The 19,603-nt window shown below is 41.9% G+C and overlaps 1 protein-coding gene across 7 annotated transcripts in view; it reads right to left on the bottom strand.

Annotated features, from left to right (window-relative positions):
- ZCCHC7 (zinc finger CCHC-type containing 7) overlaps window positions 1-19,603 on the bottom strand; it is an 87,438-nt gene that overhangs the window by 10,224 nt on the left and 57,611 nt on the right. For all 7 annotated transcript variants that reach the window (XM_048292156.1, XM_048292157.1, XM_048292154.1 and 4 more), the window contains 3 exons: window positions 19,284-19,400; window positions 18,103-18,273; window positions 10,158-10,193 (listed from right to left, as the gene is read on the bottom strand). In XM_048292156.1, the coding sequence (XP_048148113.1) occupies window positions 10,158-10,193; window positions 18,103-18,273; window positions 19,284-19,400 (324 nt within the window). The remainder of the gene's footprint in view (window positions 1-10,157; window positions 10,194-18,102; window positions 18,274-19,283; window positions 19,401-19,603) is intronic.

A 19,603-nucleotide genomic window follows, 5' to 3' on the forward strand; every position in this document is an offset into this window, starting at 1 on the left:
AATCTATTTGCCACATTTTATGTTTAAGATTATAGTAATATGGGACAGGAGAAGGAATCACTTTTGGAGGAAATAAAGAAATAGATCCGCTTATCGGCGCCCATCAGAAAGTTCATTAATCAGCCGGGCTTTGTGCCCCCTAAATTGAAAGGTTAAATAATCCTCTCAGGAATATTTCTCGGCACCGCCGCCAATTGTCCGGAGAGAAGCTGCCATTCACCGTGCTCCAGATCGGTGACAGGGTATTTCACCACCGTTTGGGCCCCAAACAATGACGGACAAATGGCCTGGCTCACAAAGAAACCTTTTAGTACACGGATGGAGAAAGGACCACAAGCTTTGAAGTGGAGTGGGGGAGGTGGGAAGAGACTGTGCAGAGAAGGAGGAGGAGGAGGAGGAGAAGAAGAAGAAGGTGGTGGAGGAGGAAGAGGAGGAGAAGGAGGAGGAGGAGGAGGAGGAGGAGGAGGAGACTCACACACTGGGACACGTATATTTTATTTGAATGTTTATTAGGGGATTGGCCAAATGTTTATATATATCTCTATATATCTATATATCTGCCCGGGCACGGCACCGGGTGCCCCTGTGCTAAGCATATGCATAGTTACACATACATTAATCTGAAAACAAACATTTGCAAAGCCTGTAAAATCAGAAGATGAACAGAACTAAAGCACAGTTATATTTATTAGCTAATACACGGGGGAGCCTGACAAACCCCAAGGTTTTAATTTTTACTGTCATTCTGAATGATTTACAGCTTCCTTTCTCTCTCTTTAACCTTTATGTCGTCTGCTGATCATCCCTCACCACTGGACCCAAAAGGAGGAAGTGCCACATCTTTCTTAGGAGAGCATTCTTAATAGGTATTTCTTGATAAATAGATTCTTAATAAATATTTTGTTGGAGGTGATTTCTAATCACAGCTAAAATGGAAGTAAACATGGGAAAAAATTTTAGTGCTGCTGAAGAATATGAGATGCCAAGTGAGCAGTGCATCAGTTTGCTAGAAGTGAGTTTTGGGGTACATTTTAAATAGATAATAATTGAATCTTTTCCCTTTAAACTCCCCAGCAGCTGAGCTTCAGCCTGCAGCATCCTTCACTAACAGACAATTTCACAGAAGCACTTTCCTTACATTACCAACATGCCAACTGCACATGTTAATATTTATCCATTTCCTCATAATTTTTTCATGTGTTCTCCATTAAAAAGCATCATATATATTCAGCAATAGTAGTTACTTGCACCTAGATTCATGACGAGTGACATTCATCCCGAATATGTCCTTGCAGAAACGTGTGACAGCTCGTATACAACCACTGACGAACAAAAGCTTCTCCATGTCCTTTTTGCACATCTGTTTTTTAAAACTGTTTTCAATTCCTTAAAGTTTTTACTTTAATATGACTTGTAACTTCCTGAATAGTATACAGTGTCTAAAAATGGATGAGAGCATTTTAGATTTCTGCTCTCTCACACCATGTAAATATGCTGCTGACCAAAACAGTTTCCCCCAGACCAACTTCTGAGTATCTCAGTGCTATCATTTTTCCTCTCTTTCCCTCCTGATGCCACCATCAGAAAATCAGAATTAATTTCACCAGCTCTCATCTGGCACCAAAACAACTCAGACAGAAATTGATTATCCCATACAAATCCAGGACAATTAATTTTAAAGGAGAAGATATTTCAGGGTTATCACTTAGTCCACAGAAACCCTCCAGTGGCTGTACTCCTGCACAGGTGTTCACCAGCCCATTTTTTAAGTGCCAAAAGAAGTCATAAAAAATCTTTAGGAACAGAATTAACTGCATAGTCAAGAAACAACACAGAAATACCTTCTGTTGGCTACAAGGTGAGCAGAGGCTACAAGCAGAGAAACTGCATGTTTGAGGGGAGGGAAATGAAAAAAGGGGGAAAAAAAAAGACAAGCCACTTCTGGACACAACTATGAGAAAGTCTGAACCAGGCAGTGACTGTCCTTTCCTTGCGAATTCCTCACCTGCTCTGATGTAAAAATAATGCCTCTTCCTCACCACCTGACCACCCCACGTTGGGCAGCACTGCACCGGGGAAAGGGGCCGTGTCAGGCCAGACATAGTTTGGAGTGGCCATTCCTTCATGGGGGGGCTACCTCTGCCCATTTCAGAGCCACTCTCATGGCTGTTGGAATATGCTTGTCAAATGTTAATTTAACCCAAGTTCAACAATCAAAAATGAGTCAAAACCAAAGGCCCAACTTCACTCCTCTGTAGCCAAAAATGCCGTGGGACGCCTCCTTCTGTGGCCCTCGGTGGGTGGCACAGCACGTGTGCACACACAGTGCACCTCATACACACTTCTGAGACTTCTTTGTGAGCACCTGCTCATAGCTCCGTGTTCCTCACCACTTTGTGCGGGCCCTCGGCTCCTTTAATTCCCTTTATACTTGATTCTTCAACACTTGAAATCAAAATCAGGATAATTCTGTCACGGGGATAGAAACTTTTCTATACACATGACAGGACCTAACAAGATGTAGTAATATCATTGACATGATAGACCCTCTTGGAATTAAATCAGTGAATATTTTTAGGGAATCCTAATCCGTAGATTATTAACATGATCAAGCATAACTTGAGGAAGTTACTGTCTTACCGGCATGAGCTCTGGGCTGCTCCGACACATGAATCACCAGCAAGATGAACCACGCAGTGAAAACAGATGCACCGACTTTTTATGCCTTTTCCACTTTGCAATACGAAAATGCACCAAAATCCATTTTATGGCATTTATGCATATTATATGCAACTGTGATTTTTTTCACATTTTAAAAGGTCTGTTAAATATGCAGATGATTTTTGGTTTCCTACAGAATTTTGAAACCGGTTCACAGTTCTAACAAAACTTAAAAAAGACACCTTCATATCAAGTTTGGAGAAATTCTCAGAATGTAGGAACTTTAATATGAATATTAATACATAGCACTGACTGCAGAAAGAGGACACAGAATTTTTTTTTCTCAAATGTTTTAAAAATGCATTGGAAACCTCATTCTAGCTTGAAAATTCTATATTCCATATTTAGATTGTTAATACTTGAAATAATAATAATAATAATAATAATAGTAGTAGTAGAAATGCTTGTGTAAGTTCGCCTTTTCAAACTAAAGGAAAGAGGTGAAAATTTTTAACTGAATTTGTAAGCATTAAAGAAAAAAATCACCTTAATCCTTTCTCTTAAGAGAACTGCATTTGAATATATGAAGGGGAAATATTTCCGCAGCAAACCTTCCTTGATTATTCTGTTTGATTAATTAACCACTCACCCAACAGCTTTGATCTGTCACAAAAATAACCCAAACCTCTCTGGTTTTGGGGTGTGCTGGGCTGGAGGGATACCTGTCACCAAATGTCATGTACCGCACAAAGATTTAAAATAGTAAAATACATTTATTTCCATCCCCTGCTCTTCTCCCTTTCCCTTTCACAGTCCGATGTGAAAGACATTGCAGCAAACATGGTTCTTTACACCACTTCAACATGCGTGCTGAAGTCGGGGCTCTCTGAGGGATGCCGCGCTCCAACACAAACACAACAATGTCATTTGGAACCCCAAAATCAGAGAAACGTTCAGTCATCCGAGCTTTCTATTCTACTCTCTCCCCACTCCCAGACTGCTTCCAGAAATATACAAAACCACAATTTTTGGTCACAATGTAATCTGTCTTTAACCCTCAATTTAAAAGCACCTTTTATTTTGTTTTCTGGGGAGCAAGTGCAGAAGAGCACAGGACAGATGAAGGTTAGAGAAAGCACGACACTTCCTACCATGGTTATTACATGATGAAGGTAAGTGGCAGGTGATGCCCATGCTGCTGGAAGGTTCTGCATCCCACCTGAAACATGCACTCAGGTCCTTGCAGAAAATTTATACAGGGTTATTAAAGCTACTTCTTTTCCCCATCGTCATTTAAATACACCTTTAAAATAAAAATTGGGAAAGAACTTTTAGGTAGCATGCTATTGTACTGAAAGCTACAGAATGGATAAACCTAACTGTTATTTCAGGACCTGAAAGTCTCTTTGTTTTCTGAAAAAAAAAAGCTATCAGAAAGAATATCTTTTGTGAAATATGATTCCTTTGCAATAGAAAAAGATTTGGGGTTTAGGTTTCTGATAGCCTCAAAAAGTATCTGAAACTTGAAAGAGAATGGCAACACAGCAAATTACAATTAGTAGGGGAAAACAAACAGTAAAATCGCTCTGCCCAGCACACTGATCCCCTCTAACCTGCTGGCTTTCTCCACGACAGCTGTGCAAGGTTGGCAGCATGTCAGGAGCATCTCTGACACTGCAAACCACTTGCAAGAGGGCCCAGGTTTGGACAACACAGAGTTTAAAACCAAAACATCTGCCTGTTGCTGGCCAAGCTCTGCTCCAGCTCCTCCCCCGACTAATGAGGCGAGCACTCTCTCGAAGGGCAGAAAATCTTCACAAACCCAAGCACCTCCCAAGCAGGTGTGTGGACACCGTCATGTTCCAGGTGTTCATGTTGCCCCAAAACTCACAAGAGCCAGAGTCATCCTTACCCTAAATCCATATCCCTGGTAATTCCAAGTTGCTGTCCCTGTAAAATATCCTGCTGAATGGATGCTGAAGCAATGGTACATGTGGGCCCACTCTAGGATTCCAAAATATGAGAAATACGTGGCCTATTTCATTAACAGACTGGTGTTTTTACTACAGGTACTAGAAATAGCCTTGAAGCACCTGGAGAGGAACTGGCCAGGTGTGGAAGCATTCCAGAAGAGCATGCTGATCCCATGGTCTATGGCTCTGTGTCATGGCCAGCACGGCCAGCCCTGCGGCCATGTCAGAGCCACAGCTGCGAGGAAACTGGGGGTTAACCTCCTCCCAGAAATACTCCAAAACCAATCCCTTCGCTTACCGCTCAGCACCTAAAAAAATACCTGGAAACCAAACGCCCTCTCTGTCTCTCAAGCTTAAGTATTTTTTGCCAGGGTTATATTATTTTTAATTTTCCCTTTCTGGAAGTCACGCTGTAACAGATAGAAATTGACTTTGAGGGATATGGTTTACATTTTCACTTCACAAAAAAAGTAGCAGGCCATGAAGAATTTTAATAATGCACACAAAGAAACCTGGGCGCAAAATTTAAACACAAAAGACGCATCGCCCCTTCATGTCCTTCACACACAGGGCCAAATCAGCCAGTTCCTGATTCACCTTCCTTCATGTAGGCGGATTAAAAGTAGGATTAACAAACTGTCAAAAGGTGTGTCCAATGATAGCTTCTGCTATTTAAAAATTCTGATGGTTCTAAAACTCTGTTAGTGGCCATCTTGACCTCGGAGATTTCACACAGATGAGGCTGGCGAGGGCAGGGCACAGGGGGCAGCGTCAGTGTGGCTGGATGGAGCAGCACCACGGCAGGAAGGGGTTATAAAAATGAGCAATCCCTACAGGAAAAAAAACCTGGTCCCAGTGAGATTTATGTTTTAACATACACGAACACCAAGAAACACTTCAGGAAAATAAAAAACTTACTCTGCCCATTTTAGGGACAGAATTTCTTTACTCAGGTGATATTTAGTGAAGAAGATGCTAACACTTGCAAAGTTCATTCCTGTTTGACTGCGGTATCTCATCCTGAGCCTGGGCTGAACTGGCCACATCCATTCGTCTATGGCACAAGCCACTCTGACAAAGCAGATGTGGTGAGATCTGCAGCCAGCATGTTCTCAATCTGACACCAAAACACACAGAGGCCCCATGCACCTCTGGCTGCCCCACCAGCACTGCCACGCACTGGGGGAGTCCAGCCTACACTTTGGGGACTCACGGCAGAAGTGCAACTTCACACCCAGAGCAAAACAGGGTCTCTATGCACCGAAAATAAATAAATTTCCTCTTTTTTCTCCAGTGATGTCATCTGCTGGGTGGAAATGCTACCACTAGCAGCAGCTACAGCAGGTTTCTCAGGCCATGAAGCCACTGCAATCCACGGGACTGGAGTGAGGGCCCAGCCGCTGATCAGGTACAGGCACCCCAGCCCAAGGTGCTCCCCTGAAGGCCAGATTAGAGCCCTGGGCTGCTTACACCAGCAGCAGAGGGGAGAAGGGCTGTCCACTGTGGAATGTGTCACTATGGGACTGCAGTGATTTAGATTTAGACTCCCACTGGCAGACCCCCAGCTCTGCCCCTCCAGAGCCTGGACCCACTGAGGACAGGAGCTGCTGCTGGGGACACAGCGAGGTAGACGGGCAGCAGGTCAAACTTGAAGGAAAATACTGTATTTCCTAAAGAATAAACTGCGAAACTGAAACAAACAAAATCATTGGGTGCCTTCTCACAAGTTTCTCCACCGATTCTTCAGCATTATTTAAAGTTTATATTTTTTGCTTGTTAGAGGGCTATAACCTGGCTTCCACTCAAAATACATAATAAATATCACTACATTTATAGCTCAAATCTGAAGTGTCAAGTGAGAGGGAGTGAGAAAGAGCCAAGTGCTCTGAGGGTGAAAAAATGATGCTGTGTGTACCCGTTATCCTTAGGGTGGGAGAGGGGATGTGATGGCATGTCTTGTGGAGCACAGGCTGTGTTTCTCTGGGTTGCAGAGCACCTGGCATTTACGAAGTCAGAGTTGTAAGCTAAACTTCCTCATAACCCAGAACAAAGAGCTCAACAAGGCCTCCAAATGCCTTGCGCCCAAAAAAATCACACATATCATCACTGACACTCCAGCAAGCTAGGATCAAAACTGTTTATCCTGAATCTGTGAAAGAAGTCCTTGTCCTATTATTTGATTGATAATAATGCCTTTGATAAACATTAGTGGGTATGAACCAATTTACTGCAAATAGATACGAAATAGATCGTATTAAATTCGCTACACGAATAAAAACTTGAAATATATTTTGACAAATATAATTGCCCTTCTCTGATACAGGAGAAATACAGAGAGCAGTCATGATGAAAATGATGTGTAAAAGTTTTAAATCACTGTCTTTAAGAGGTTATTAAATATTATTTTAAACCACAGTGGGAGTTGGATTTTTCTGCTGACTTTGATTGGGTTTTTCTTTCAGAATAATTGTAGTTAAAAGAGTTGAAAGAACAACTTTAAAGAAACTACTTTCAGCCACTTATAAAGGTTTGATTATCACACAGCCCTTAGATTTAAGCTTCATTGAATGCCTTATGATAATCTTTTTTTCCATCAAAAGGCAAATTAAAATATTCCACTTACAAACCTTTTTGCCATTTCTTCATAAGATTCCTTGCGCTGGCAGTCTGTTTTGGTTGGAATAAGATGTTTCTGCCCATACAACAAATTATTTGCAACGTGCTCAAATTTGTCACCATGGCCAACGTCAACAAACCCCACCACCATCCCCAAGAGCAGAATGGGTTTGTTATTGAGTCATTGTTCGAGTCACCCCGCATGCCGTGCAGGGGCTCTGAGGAGTCAATAGATGGCAGTCCATCTCCTAGGAAAGTGCCAGAAAATGAGTAAAATAACCAAAAGCCTCATAAAGGAGAGAGGTGGAAGGCCGTGTGATTCTTCACATTCAAAGAAATTAACTACAAATACTTTATAGAACGCAAAGCATTGGGACAAACTTTGCGACAGCCCTCTGTGAACGGTGCCGAAAAACGGTGTATTATCACAAAATGGAACGCCCGAGTTTATCTGCACGTACATGTACCTGCATATGGGATGCTCACCATCAGTTCACCAAAACCAGTTTAAATCTAGTGGTTGTATCCATGACTGAAGTGCAGGAAAAGCTTTTCTGTGGCCTTCAACAACTGGGCAGCCTTTGTGGGCCGTGACAGCCACAGCAGCACTTTTGTTTTAAGCATGCTGTATTTTTCTTAAAACTGCTATCCTGTTCGTACCAAAATATTTATTCTACAATACAAAAATTGTAAGATAATTTCTATGGTGAAATACTACTGTGCTGCTATGAGAGTAAAAAATCTTGGCTTTTTGTTACAATCCTACAGATATATATATACTATATATTTAAACATTATACATTATTCTAATGTAGAAGTTTTGTTTCTTGCCAGAATATTATTTACTTCTGCTCTTCTTTGGGTGCAAAAGAGAATATTTTAAAGGGAACAATAAAAGATGGGACTCATACTTTTAAACAATTCAGATAATGCAGTTTCTTTTAATTTACTTATTGCAAATATCAAGCATGTCTTTTACCATAAAAATTTTTTGATTCCAGGCTTAACCCAACTACTAATGTAACTTTGAGCCAAAGGTACTCTTCCCATGCAAAAAATGAAGGCATGCAAAACATTTCCCACATGTCAGAAATGCGGATTATTTGCAGATAATCTGCAATTCACTGCAAATTAAGAAGCTATTTATCAGAAGGTAGGGCCTGATGCGATACCATTTAATCTGTGAGTGTCCATATTTGACCACATTTCAAAATGTCCCCAAAATGCACCAAAAATTTCCAAATGGGTACTTCTAATAAGATGCCTATATTTGTAACCACTACATTTTCTAACAAGAACTTGTTTTGACACGTTTTTCTAGCTTTACATTACATTAAGCGTAAACCCTGAATGCTTTCTACAAAATCCACAGAAATAATTTTCTACCTCAAGATACCTCAAATTTTGCCCCAGTACAGCACTTGATCAAGTTTAAGCTACCTCCCACTTTTTTTTTACAGACATAAATATTTTATATTTGTTGATGGCAACTCACTTTTTGAGGAATTTTCAACGGCAGGTAAGACTAAAATTAAATTAAATGTTCTATTTCTGGAAAAAACAGAACCCAAGATGTTACTGCACCAAATATTTCTATCTGATTATTAAGTTCCTAGTATCATAAACATTTCAGAAAATGTTTTTACATGCACCTTTAGGGATTATAATGAAAACCAGCATTTACCTTTTTCCTTCATCCAATTTAAAAGAAACAAGCAAACAAAAATACTCAGTAAATGCACCTTTTGCTCATAATGTTTTTCTTTAAAAAATACCAAAAACAACCAAACCAGCAAAAACTCTTTACCAAATCTATTTAAAAGTAAGTTCTCAGGAAGGGTGGAAGATTTCCAGGGCAGATCCTTGTATTAGAATCATTATGCACAAAACACAAATGAGAGGTTTTAAGTGCAGAATTCTTCTATTCATTGAATTTTGAAGAAGAAAGCAGAAAAAAGAGCATTCCACTACCATTAAGAGGTGGAGGCACAAATTATAAAGCACATCCCATCTACTGCTTCAGAGAAAAAGCCGAAGAAACAAAAAGAAAAATAGTGGAGAAACTTTTCTACTTTGTTTGGAGCAGAGAACAGGGGTTAATTATCTGTAACAGCAAAATACATGTGAGGCCGATCTGGGAAGGAACGACAGCAAAAGTTCAGAGGAACAACAAAACCCTGATTTTTAAAGGTGTTTTTATGTTTGACAAATTTAGAAATTAATATATTCAAAAACTGTGACACCAATCCAAGAATTTGTTTTTACTGGTTAAATATTGTACCAGGTTTCAACATTAACCAAATTTATATGCATTTTGTTTTATTTTTATATCTACTTTACATATGAGGAAAAATCTTGGGTAATAACCTGGTACAGTTTCACAAAGTTTTATTTTCTTGTTTCAGGGATTAAAGATCAACTAAGGCAGGCCAAAGAAGCAGTCACAGCTATATCCTGACTAATTATAAATTATCTGCAAAAGTTTATGAGGTGTTTTTCCTCAAATTCATGTCTCCAGTCTAACAGAGATTTATTTCACTCATCTAAGAAGAAAGCTTTGTCACACAGAGTGCCTAATTACCAGCATCTGGGATATCTGAGATGAGATTACTGCTTCTGCTATGCATCCCAACTTAAAACTTAACGCTCTTTCTATGTATAAATGTGGTCACTGAGAGAAGAGAGGCAAGGCACTAATTTAGTTATTACACTATTAAAATGAATTCAGAAGTTTTAAAGATGCTTAAAAAATAGCGACAGTGTTTCATCGCCTTCTTCAGTTCAAAAACTCTTCAGATGTTTATTATCTTCTCAGAGAAGATGCTTGTCTATATTTTATGGTCAGCAGTTCACAGAGGAGTAAATAGGTTGGGTGTAGAAGAAAATAAAAAAGGTGTTTCTACTTACTGTTAGGTGATACTGCCTCCATATTTCTGGGCAAGCCTGGAAAATAAAAATATTGATCAGCTAGGAGCATGAAACAAGGTGCTTTACAGCCTGTTGGTTTTGGCATAACACAGTATCCACTGGTGTCGGTCACAGGAAAATAAGAAGCTTAACTGAAAGGGTCTGCATTTCAGCTTCAAAAACCCGGCTAGACAGTTTAATTGAATTTTACACTGGTTTAACACACTCCCTGCCATTGTCAGAAAGCCAGTAACAGTTTTCTCTCTGCCCTTTTTCTCCGAGGGGCAGAAGTTTGGGAGAGCATCGTGCTCGTGACTGTAGGAAGCATTAATGCTGCAAAACAAACAGGGGCAGATTTAAATTCTACATTTTCTGACATTTTAAATTTACATAACACTCTAGAAATTAAATCACAAGGTGCCTTCCTTTCACGTAGGAACAGAAATATTTTACCTTTTTTGTACGTATCTCTTTCCTAATCAAAATATAATTGTTACATGTAATAATCCTCAGCAGCCTCATGTCAGATGAGTTGTAAACAAGAACCATAACAGATTGCTCTAATGTTGCTATTTTTACAATGACTTGCTTGCTTTTTTTTTTACTTTAAATTTTTTTTTTAATTGTCAGACTCTCACACCAACTCCTAAGTGCAGCCCTTTGAAAAAAAAAATGTAGAGCAGGTTTTTGAGTCCCAGCAGCGACACAATTGACCTGAGGGACATATGAGAGACGGTAAAGAGGAAAACGTGGATCTTTTAAACAAAATCAGAACATGTTGGTGGTCACTGAGGCTCAGATCACTCTCTTAGGGATTCTTAATGCTTTTACAAAATGTACAATATTTCTGACGGCCCCTGAGCCACAGACAGACACGGAAATTGTGGCACTTTTTGTCATTTTGGTACACAGCTACTGCAGCAGAGGGCTTTCACTTCTCTTTAGAACATTTACCCTCTTATTAGAACAGCTCCGTACTCATTTGAACAATTAGCACCTTGGCTTGCCAATCTTCATTTTAAGTACTTTAAAAAGAAATATTGTATTCCACAGCTTCTCTATAATATGCTGCAGCTGCAATTTCAAACATTGAAGTCTCATGACTACTTGCAAATGAGTACTATTAACATTTCTTTAGATTTCGAATAAATTTTTCACTCATGCCTAAATTCTTGCCTTCTTTTATTTTGATGGAGCATGTAAATTAAAAAAACCCACACCACAACCAGCATCTCTCAAAATAAAAGCCAAGTTTTTGCCAGTCACCCTGTGGCACATACAGTATGTTTTTCCCAGATGTGATGGAAAGTATATTATTTATTATTCATTCTACCAGTAACATAATTTTCTGCAGAAAAATCTACAATCTGTTCTGTGTAATGGTTCAACATTTCTCCTCTTACTCAAATACTGTGTGTAAATATTTGAGTTTTATATTAATATTTCTATAAAGGAAATGTGTGAAGGACATCACATTTCTCACCGAGGATCTGACAGTTTGAACACACTCAAGCTGTCTTTGAGCACAAACAAAAGGATTTTCCTCCTTCCCTAATTTAGCCAGGGTTCAGAGAGGCAACACATAAACACTCTGTAGCCTGTAAAAATATTGTACCAGAGCTCTCAGCATCTCCCTCAGACCTGAAGAGGTTTCAGCTGTGCAGGACAGCTGTGCTGGTCCAGCTCAGGGGTAGCAGGCAGTTATTTATACATTAGTTCTGGATAGTTTTCGATTACCACAGTGTGCCCAGACTAATATGGTTGAACAATTGCAATCAATGAGTTTTCCTATACTGGCAAAATGCCACTCTGTGGTATGACCTTTACTCACATGTCTGCTATTTAATAATCATCATCATCATCATCATCATCAAAATTACTTTATTTTTGAATAATTGTTTGGTTGGGTATTTTTTCTGCTCTGGACACAAAGACATCACTTTGAGCAAAAATCTATAGCTCAGACTGCGAACCACAGCTGGCAGAGCTCTTGTCAAAACTGTGGGAGAGGCACAGCCCCAGCCCCTTCATGGTGCTGTCCAGAGGTGGGTTTTATCCTCAAGGACATTTTAAGGGTAAGGGAATACAACAAGAAGGTAAGGATGAAGATGGTGAGGAAAGGCTAAGCATATTCCTTCATTCAGACGGTGACTTGGGGTAATACTGCTCCCCATTATGAAGTGGGGTACAATAGCTGAGGAGGGGTGACTGTTAAACAACAGCTTTTTGGAGACGGTGCTTTTAACCAGGAACCTCATTACTTTGCATCAGCTCAGGATTATTGTCTGCATTTTATATCATGGAATGACAAAAAGTATGATTAACAATTACTACCAAATACTGGCTCCTCAAACGAAGCAGAGAGGTTTGCTATGGAAGACAGCATAGCCAGACACAACTGCTGCCAAACCCATGATTTTCCTTATTTATTTAAAAGAACTTAACCATGAACGGCCCTCGTTTAAAGAAAAGCCCTCGTGGTACTCAGCTACTGTGGCAGCGTGATGAACTACATTAAAATAAAATTGCATTTATTTCCTGCCCCAGTGGTCTGACCTTACTTGCATTTAGATGTACCAGCACAAAAGGTGCCTACTCTAGAGGGTAGTGCCACTGCCGCCGCGCAGCCACGGAGCGCATGGGTGAGGGGCGCGTCCCCGCACCTGCCCACACCTTTGGCCGTGCGAGCGCCGCGCCATTATTCCCCCAAATCCATGTCCCTGTTGCCACGGACCACGTCCAGTCAGTGCGGAAGAGCGGTCACTCGTGCCTGAGGCTGACCCAGTGCAGGGTGCCATACCGGGAGAATTGAAACTGGGTGCTGCACATTTTGACCCACATTGAATTTTATCAGGTGCTAATTATTGTTTTACCAGAACAACAGCTTAATGCATCTGTTGTTTAATTCCCACTTCCCTATTCTCCAATGTGAACATCAAAGAAAATAAAACACTCAATCTCAAACAGCCCCTGACAGCAGACCGGGACTCGAGAGCTCAATAGACGAGGCCCTTGCCACCAGTTCTCATATTTCCACAACAATGAGCAAACACAAAACCGGCACTAAGCGGCCTTTCCTCCTTTCCGCTCCCCTCGGCCGGTCGTCTGCCTCGCGCCGAGAGGGCCCTCGACGGCGGCCCTGCGGGGCGCGCGGCGCGGGGGAGCGGATTAGCCCCGCTAACATGCGAGTGCCAGCGAAAGGGAAGGAAAAACCCCACTACTGTATTTGGCGTATGAATAACCAAAATGCACGCGCTGACAGGAGACCGGGATGGGCCCGCGGCTCCCCGGGAGAAAATGTAGCTGTGATGAGTGACAGGGCTTTCAGGAAATATGTTCACAATCACAGACAGTGAAGGCCATGACCTAGATCGTTTAAGAGCTTGTCTTGTCAAATTATCAAAAGCTTCTTCGTCTCTGAATAAAGAGTGACATAAGTGAGTGTCAGAAAGCTGCAGGCTGACAAGCCAAGCATACAATAACAGCATGCACGTCACATACTTGCCGAACACCGCCACGGCTAGCGGCAAATCTTAATGAGAGCGCGGCTGGCCCAGGAGACTTGGGTCCCTGCTGGCATAGCTACTCATCTCGCAAAAATCCTTCAGCTCCGAGTCAGTTATGGTCTGACACGACGACTACAATTACTAAACACAACTTTTTAACAGAATCCTCTGGTGCTTTGTCAAAGAAGCAGCGGCTGCTTGGAGCTGCCCCGCTGCAAGCCACCACAATAAAACAAAAGATTTGCCAAAACACACACTTTTCATCACCTCCGCATGGGAACTGCCGCGGAAAATACACAATGCTTCCCTTCAAAACCACTCCTGCACAAGCAGATGTCGAGACCTCTCCCCACGCTGCCAGTGCAGACAGGCGCTGGTGCTGGGCAGGCAAAGCTGGTTAACTGCCGGTGTCACCCTGGCCGTTGGGAACACGGCCTTATGCTCACCCTTGGGTGGATGTGCACAGCCCCACGAAGGGTGGGGAAGGACACTGGGGAACTAAGGAGAAAGAGCAAACGTCGTGCTCTCTACCCAGGGGAAATGGGCCACGTGGACGCCAGCCACCCCTGTGGAACGATTCCTGCACCTCCAGCTCCATCCCAGCCCACAGCAGTATGCCAGAAACAACAAAGGCAGAAGGAACCTCCTCGGAGAGAAGAGGCCAGTGGTGGTTTGCACGTCCAAAAAGTTGTCAGAACAGGCAGAGAAGATGCCAGTCGAAGCACCCACCTGGTTCCTGGGAACGAGTGCTGACAACAAGGGTATTTGGGCATTCGGATAGGACCATCAGACACAGCGTGGCTGCAGGGCACCAAGCACCTGGGCACTGCTGTCTGCCAGCTCCTGGGAGAGCCCATCCAGCTCACCGAGCACCCGTATGCTGGTTTTCCCAGGTATACAGGGAGACATGCCCCCTCTGCATGGTCCCTGCTACATCCCCTGCTCGTGGAGTCCTTCTCCCACCCCTGCTGCTGGCGCGTAAGGCTGTAAACCGACCACAAGGCTCATGACATCCACCTAACTGACACTGAATCAATCAAAAATGGCTCCTCTGATGACCCTCCCATGGAAACCATGCAACGCTGGGCCGCCTCCAGTACACCTCCGGCTAAGAGGACTCTGTGTGTTCTCAGCGCTGTCTCAGGAAAAGAGACTGATCTAGCAGATCAAAAATGTATGACCCTAAAATGTTTTAAGTAACTTTGAATGTTTCCTAACCAAACTAGGTGAAGCACTTTGAACTGCCTCACAGGCACTTCTGGACACAAGTGAAAAGTCAGTCTGACACACTATGCACAAGAGCCTGTTCTGCACCCTCTTTGTTACAGTAAAAGGGAGTGCTTGCTGAGAAAGACAAATTACTACCTCCTTTGAGCATCCAAAGCATTTCATAATGTACGTTTGATAACAAGAGTATGGGGATTTCTGCTTTTCACAAGGAGTCATATGGGAAAGACAAGGGGTGATTGCTACAAGTTACTCCTGGGGAGATCTCAGTTGGACACAGCAGAAAACTTTTCACAATGAATACAATCATCTCTTGAGGGAAATGCTGGATTCCCCAGCATTGGACACTCAGGATTTGGCTGGGCTATCTTGTGTAGACCTTGCTTTTGCCAAGAAAAGTTGGGGATGATGATTAGATGATCCGTGAAGTCCCTTCCAACCTGGTGTAGGATTCTGTGGTTTCTCTTCTATGAACTGCTCCCATTTCCCCTGGAAGCAGGGCAGATCTGTATCCCTCAGTAAGGAGCCTCCAGTTCTGCTGCCGACCACACAGAGAGTCACCTCGTACTGTCTCTTCCCAACCTGGCTTTCATTGCCTTCATCAGGTGTACTGGAAGAAATGCTGAACAACTGCTTCCTGACTACTGTCTCCCATCACAGATGATTCTGAAGCTCTTTACAGACCCTTCCCTCTGTCACTTCCCTTCCAGGCTGAGGAATTGTGGCCATGCTGAGGGATGCAGAAGACAGGGACCAAAGCTGTGCCCAAGTGTTCCTGCTTTCCTGATGATTCCTAACATTTCACCAGATTTTTTTTTTCACCTTGTGAAGACTAAACTGATGTTTTGTGGAATCATATCTCATAACTAGGATCTGAGTCCTGAATAGTAATATGCAGAACCTGTTATTCCATAAAACAAGGTGGGATTATTTTACTTTACGTTTATTGCCACTCAATTTCAATTGCCATTTTATTGTGTTCTCCCTCTGATTCTTACAGTTCTTGGGCAGTCCTGCACAACTGGCTCACAGCACTGACTCTGTAAGTAATTCAGTCTTCTCAGCAAATCTTGTCACCCCATTGTTCACCCTTTTCCATGTCACACTAGCATATTCCACCTTTATCCTCTTATTCCATGCCTGTTTAGTTTCCTTGAAAGCTTTTGGTCAGGAACTTTGTAAAACGCCTTTTGGAATTTGTAGGCTATGTCAACTGGATCATGTTTATGCACATGCTTGTCAACCTGCTCCTTTGAAGAACTCCAGAGATCCCTGAGAAGTGGGTTTCCTTTACAAAAGCAGCCTTGAATCACCCCATGTATATTATATTTATACACCCATCTCAACATGCCACCGCCGTGGTTCCTGCCCCCTGGCTTGGTGCATGCGTGCAGCTGGCAGTCTGGGATCCCCAGCTCACCCTGGGACAGCCCCTACACACCGTCCTTGCATTAGTAACTCAGTGACCAGTCATGTGCCAAGCACGAGGTGTCTGTTGCCATCACTGGTTGGGCCATTTCACCTTCATGCTCCTCTGCATCTTTTGGGCAATGGTTACCCAGTTTTGGGTTAGTACTCACAGATTTGTAGTAACCCTCACATTCTCTTCAATTTGACAACTTCTCTGGTGCTCCCCTCCACAAAGTAAGTTTTCAGCATGGGAACATCCCTGGTTTCTTCTGCTATGAACATCTCAGATGCAAAAACATATCTTCAGGCCACCAGCAGCAACCTTGTCCTATCCAAGTGTTCCCTTCATGTCTTGATCACCTGTTGGCTTCATAGGCTTCCTGCTCTGATGTCAGGAAAGATTTACTGTTGGTTTTGATTCCTTTGCCTTTGCTCTGCCATGCCATCCCTCTCTCTGAGGACTGGGCAAGTGAGCTCCTGCTCTGATGCCCCAGTATTGACCACACAGGTCAATGACACAGGCAGCCTTACACCTCCCATGCAGGAACACTCAAGAACTGCCCAAAGTTTCAAAGAAAAACCTTTCTGATTTAAGGTGGACCTAAATGAGCAGAAAAAATACATGCTGCGATGTTCTTGATAACCTGCATGACTCAAGTAGGATTTAAATGCTTGCATGATAGAGCACTCATGATTCTTTAAAGAAAAGAACATCAGCTTATGAGAACTGGGGTCATAAAATGTGTAAAAGGGAAAAGATGGCAAAGAAAAGATGCTTCATTATAGATTACGATTTTGTCTCACTGCCTACCAGAATGAGGGTGCAGAAATGTACAATTCACATTCTTTAAAGGTATTGTGGGCACATTATCTATAAGCAGAAGCATATCTGGAACACATTCAAATATCATAAGAAATAGCAAGCCCCAATTAGGCGGGTTGTCCTTTGCACATCTCATGTACCACTGTGACATGCTCTTCGACCAAACAGAAGAAATAAAGGCAGGAAGGAGACATTTAGAAAGAGATTCAAATATTTCTGAATATCAAAAAATCCAGCATTTAGGGAATCCCACAGGTGTATTTGAAAAACAAACATATAGGCCATATCTATAGATAGAAAATGAAGTGTGAATGTACGCCAAAATTACCGCAACTTGCCTTTTATCCCTTTTTGTGTTTAATTAAAGAGAAAAAAATATCATAATAGGTTGGCTGCTACATATAGGACTGAATTTTGGGGACATATAAACCCATAGTAATGTAATACAAGATTACATTGGGTAATACAAGATTACAGGGGCAAATACATTTGTTCTCCCTTTAATTTTCTTCTATGTTTTACTTTAGTAGATTATGTCAAACCCAAAGCCTTCAAACTACTTCTCTCTAATAGTATTTTCACTGATTAATATCTGATCATAGTGAAAAAACCATAGATCTGGATTCTTGATGCATCAGAGTTACTCTTTACTTCTTCCTGGTACACTTGCAGGTACTGTGTCTCCTGATTTCAACCTCACTACGCCTTTCATTCCACAGAAAAAGGACGTTTTTGTCCACCACAGCTGAACTGAACCAAACTAAAGACAAAGTCTTGACAACGCTTTGGTTCATTTTCTTTGAACCATTCTCCATGAAAACTCTGATAGTGTAAAGTACTGACTAAACACAACATTTTCATATGCTTATACACTATGTAAAATTGAAAAAATATGAAGACATTGTGGCCATTGTAAATTCAGTTTTTGACAGACACAAACCAAACGATGCCCAATCTCTGTGCAAAGGACCCTACTCACATCAGCATAGTGGCCCTTCATGTCGCAGCGGTTGCAGTGTTTGTTCCAATAGGCTCTCTCTAGGCATTCCCTGAAATAGTGCCCAGGCAAACAGCAGTTCAGACAGAAACGTGCTGGGCAGTTGTGCTGTAGATGGTCTCTTCCTGCACACAGGCAACAAGGGGGAACTTTCTATGGAAAAACAGAAATAGAATCATATTAAGTGACAATGTTTCAATAGATCCTTCCAGTTCTCCTGCCCCACATGGGGGTGTGTAAGGGGTAGCTGGGTGGGCACTCAGCTGCCATCCAGACTCACCTGGCATAGCCTCATGACACACAATTCAGCACTTGGAGTGACAAATACAACATGCAGAAAACTATTCTGAGGCCAAACCTATCTCTGTAAAGCAGGTTTTCCCAGTGAGTGAGTGTATTTCCCCCAAGGGTTGCGTGGGATGTGGTCATTCTGAGTGTCCTTGTGGGTAACAGCGCGGAGGACCGAGGGTTCTACAGATTCTGTTGTGGGGGTTGGTAAATTCAGGCTGTCATACAACAGCTCCCACTTCTTGACAGTGTCGTGACTGCCTTTTAAACCTCTAACCACAGGACAAACTTTCGGAATATTTGGCATCTATCTGAGCTGCTTAAAGTTAGCTCCAGTTTTGTCCTGTCCACTGTTTTTAACACTATTCATATCACAGTTCATTACACTTTCTGCTTTCATTTAATTTCTAAGGCTGTATTTTTGATTTCATGGATTCTCCTTATTGAAAATACAATTGAAAAATATTTTACACTTTCAAATTGTTTTACCATATGAAAAAAAAGATGTTTCTGTATGACACTTGACTCTTTTTCTTGCTCAGTTTACAGCCACATAGTTTAGTGGAAGTTGCTCCTGCCCCTGGCAGGGGGGTGGAACAAGTTAAGCTTTAAGGTCTCTTCCAACATAAATCATTCAATATAATTCTGTATGATATAAGTCTATATATTTCTCTCTTATAAAAACAATAAAAGCAATGACATAGCCAAACAGAGGATAATTTTATACAGTAAGCGGACCTCATGCAAGCTATCCTGCAACTCAGAGTAATGCTTCAAAGAAAGGATAAACCACCGAAACAACGCTTCTAATGGCAAGCAGAAGGGTGTATTAGGAAAACAGCTGAAAGTACAAGTGATTTAAGCATTGCATTTACCTTTGGAGTGGGACAGTTCTTGGACAAATGTCCTGGCCTGTCGCAGTTCCTACAAGTAACGTTTTTGTAGTACCGCATGCTGCTGTGCCTCATACCCGTGTAGTTGGAGATCCGTGCCTGGTGAAACAGAGAGAGAAATGCATTTACCACTTGAGATTCTGTGGTTTGGGAACTGGGAATTATAAAGGTCACTGCTGGCAGTGATCCAGCAGAAATCTAATGTTTCACATGTACAATTTACACATGCAGGTTTGGAATGGGTAATTCTGTTACAGAGAAACCTGCATTGTCTGGAAGAAAAGCACTCGTCCAAACTTCCA

The sequence above is a fragment of the Corvus hawaiiensis genome, chromosome Z (assembly GCF_020740725.1).
Source record: "Corvus hawaiiensis isolate bCorHaw1 chromosome Z, bCorHaw1.pri.cur, whole genome shotgun sequence".
Lineage (NCBI taxonomy): Eukaryota > Metazoa > Chordata > Aves > Passeriformes > Corvidae > Corvus > Corvus hawaiiensis.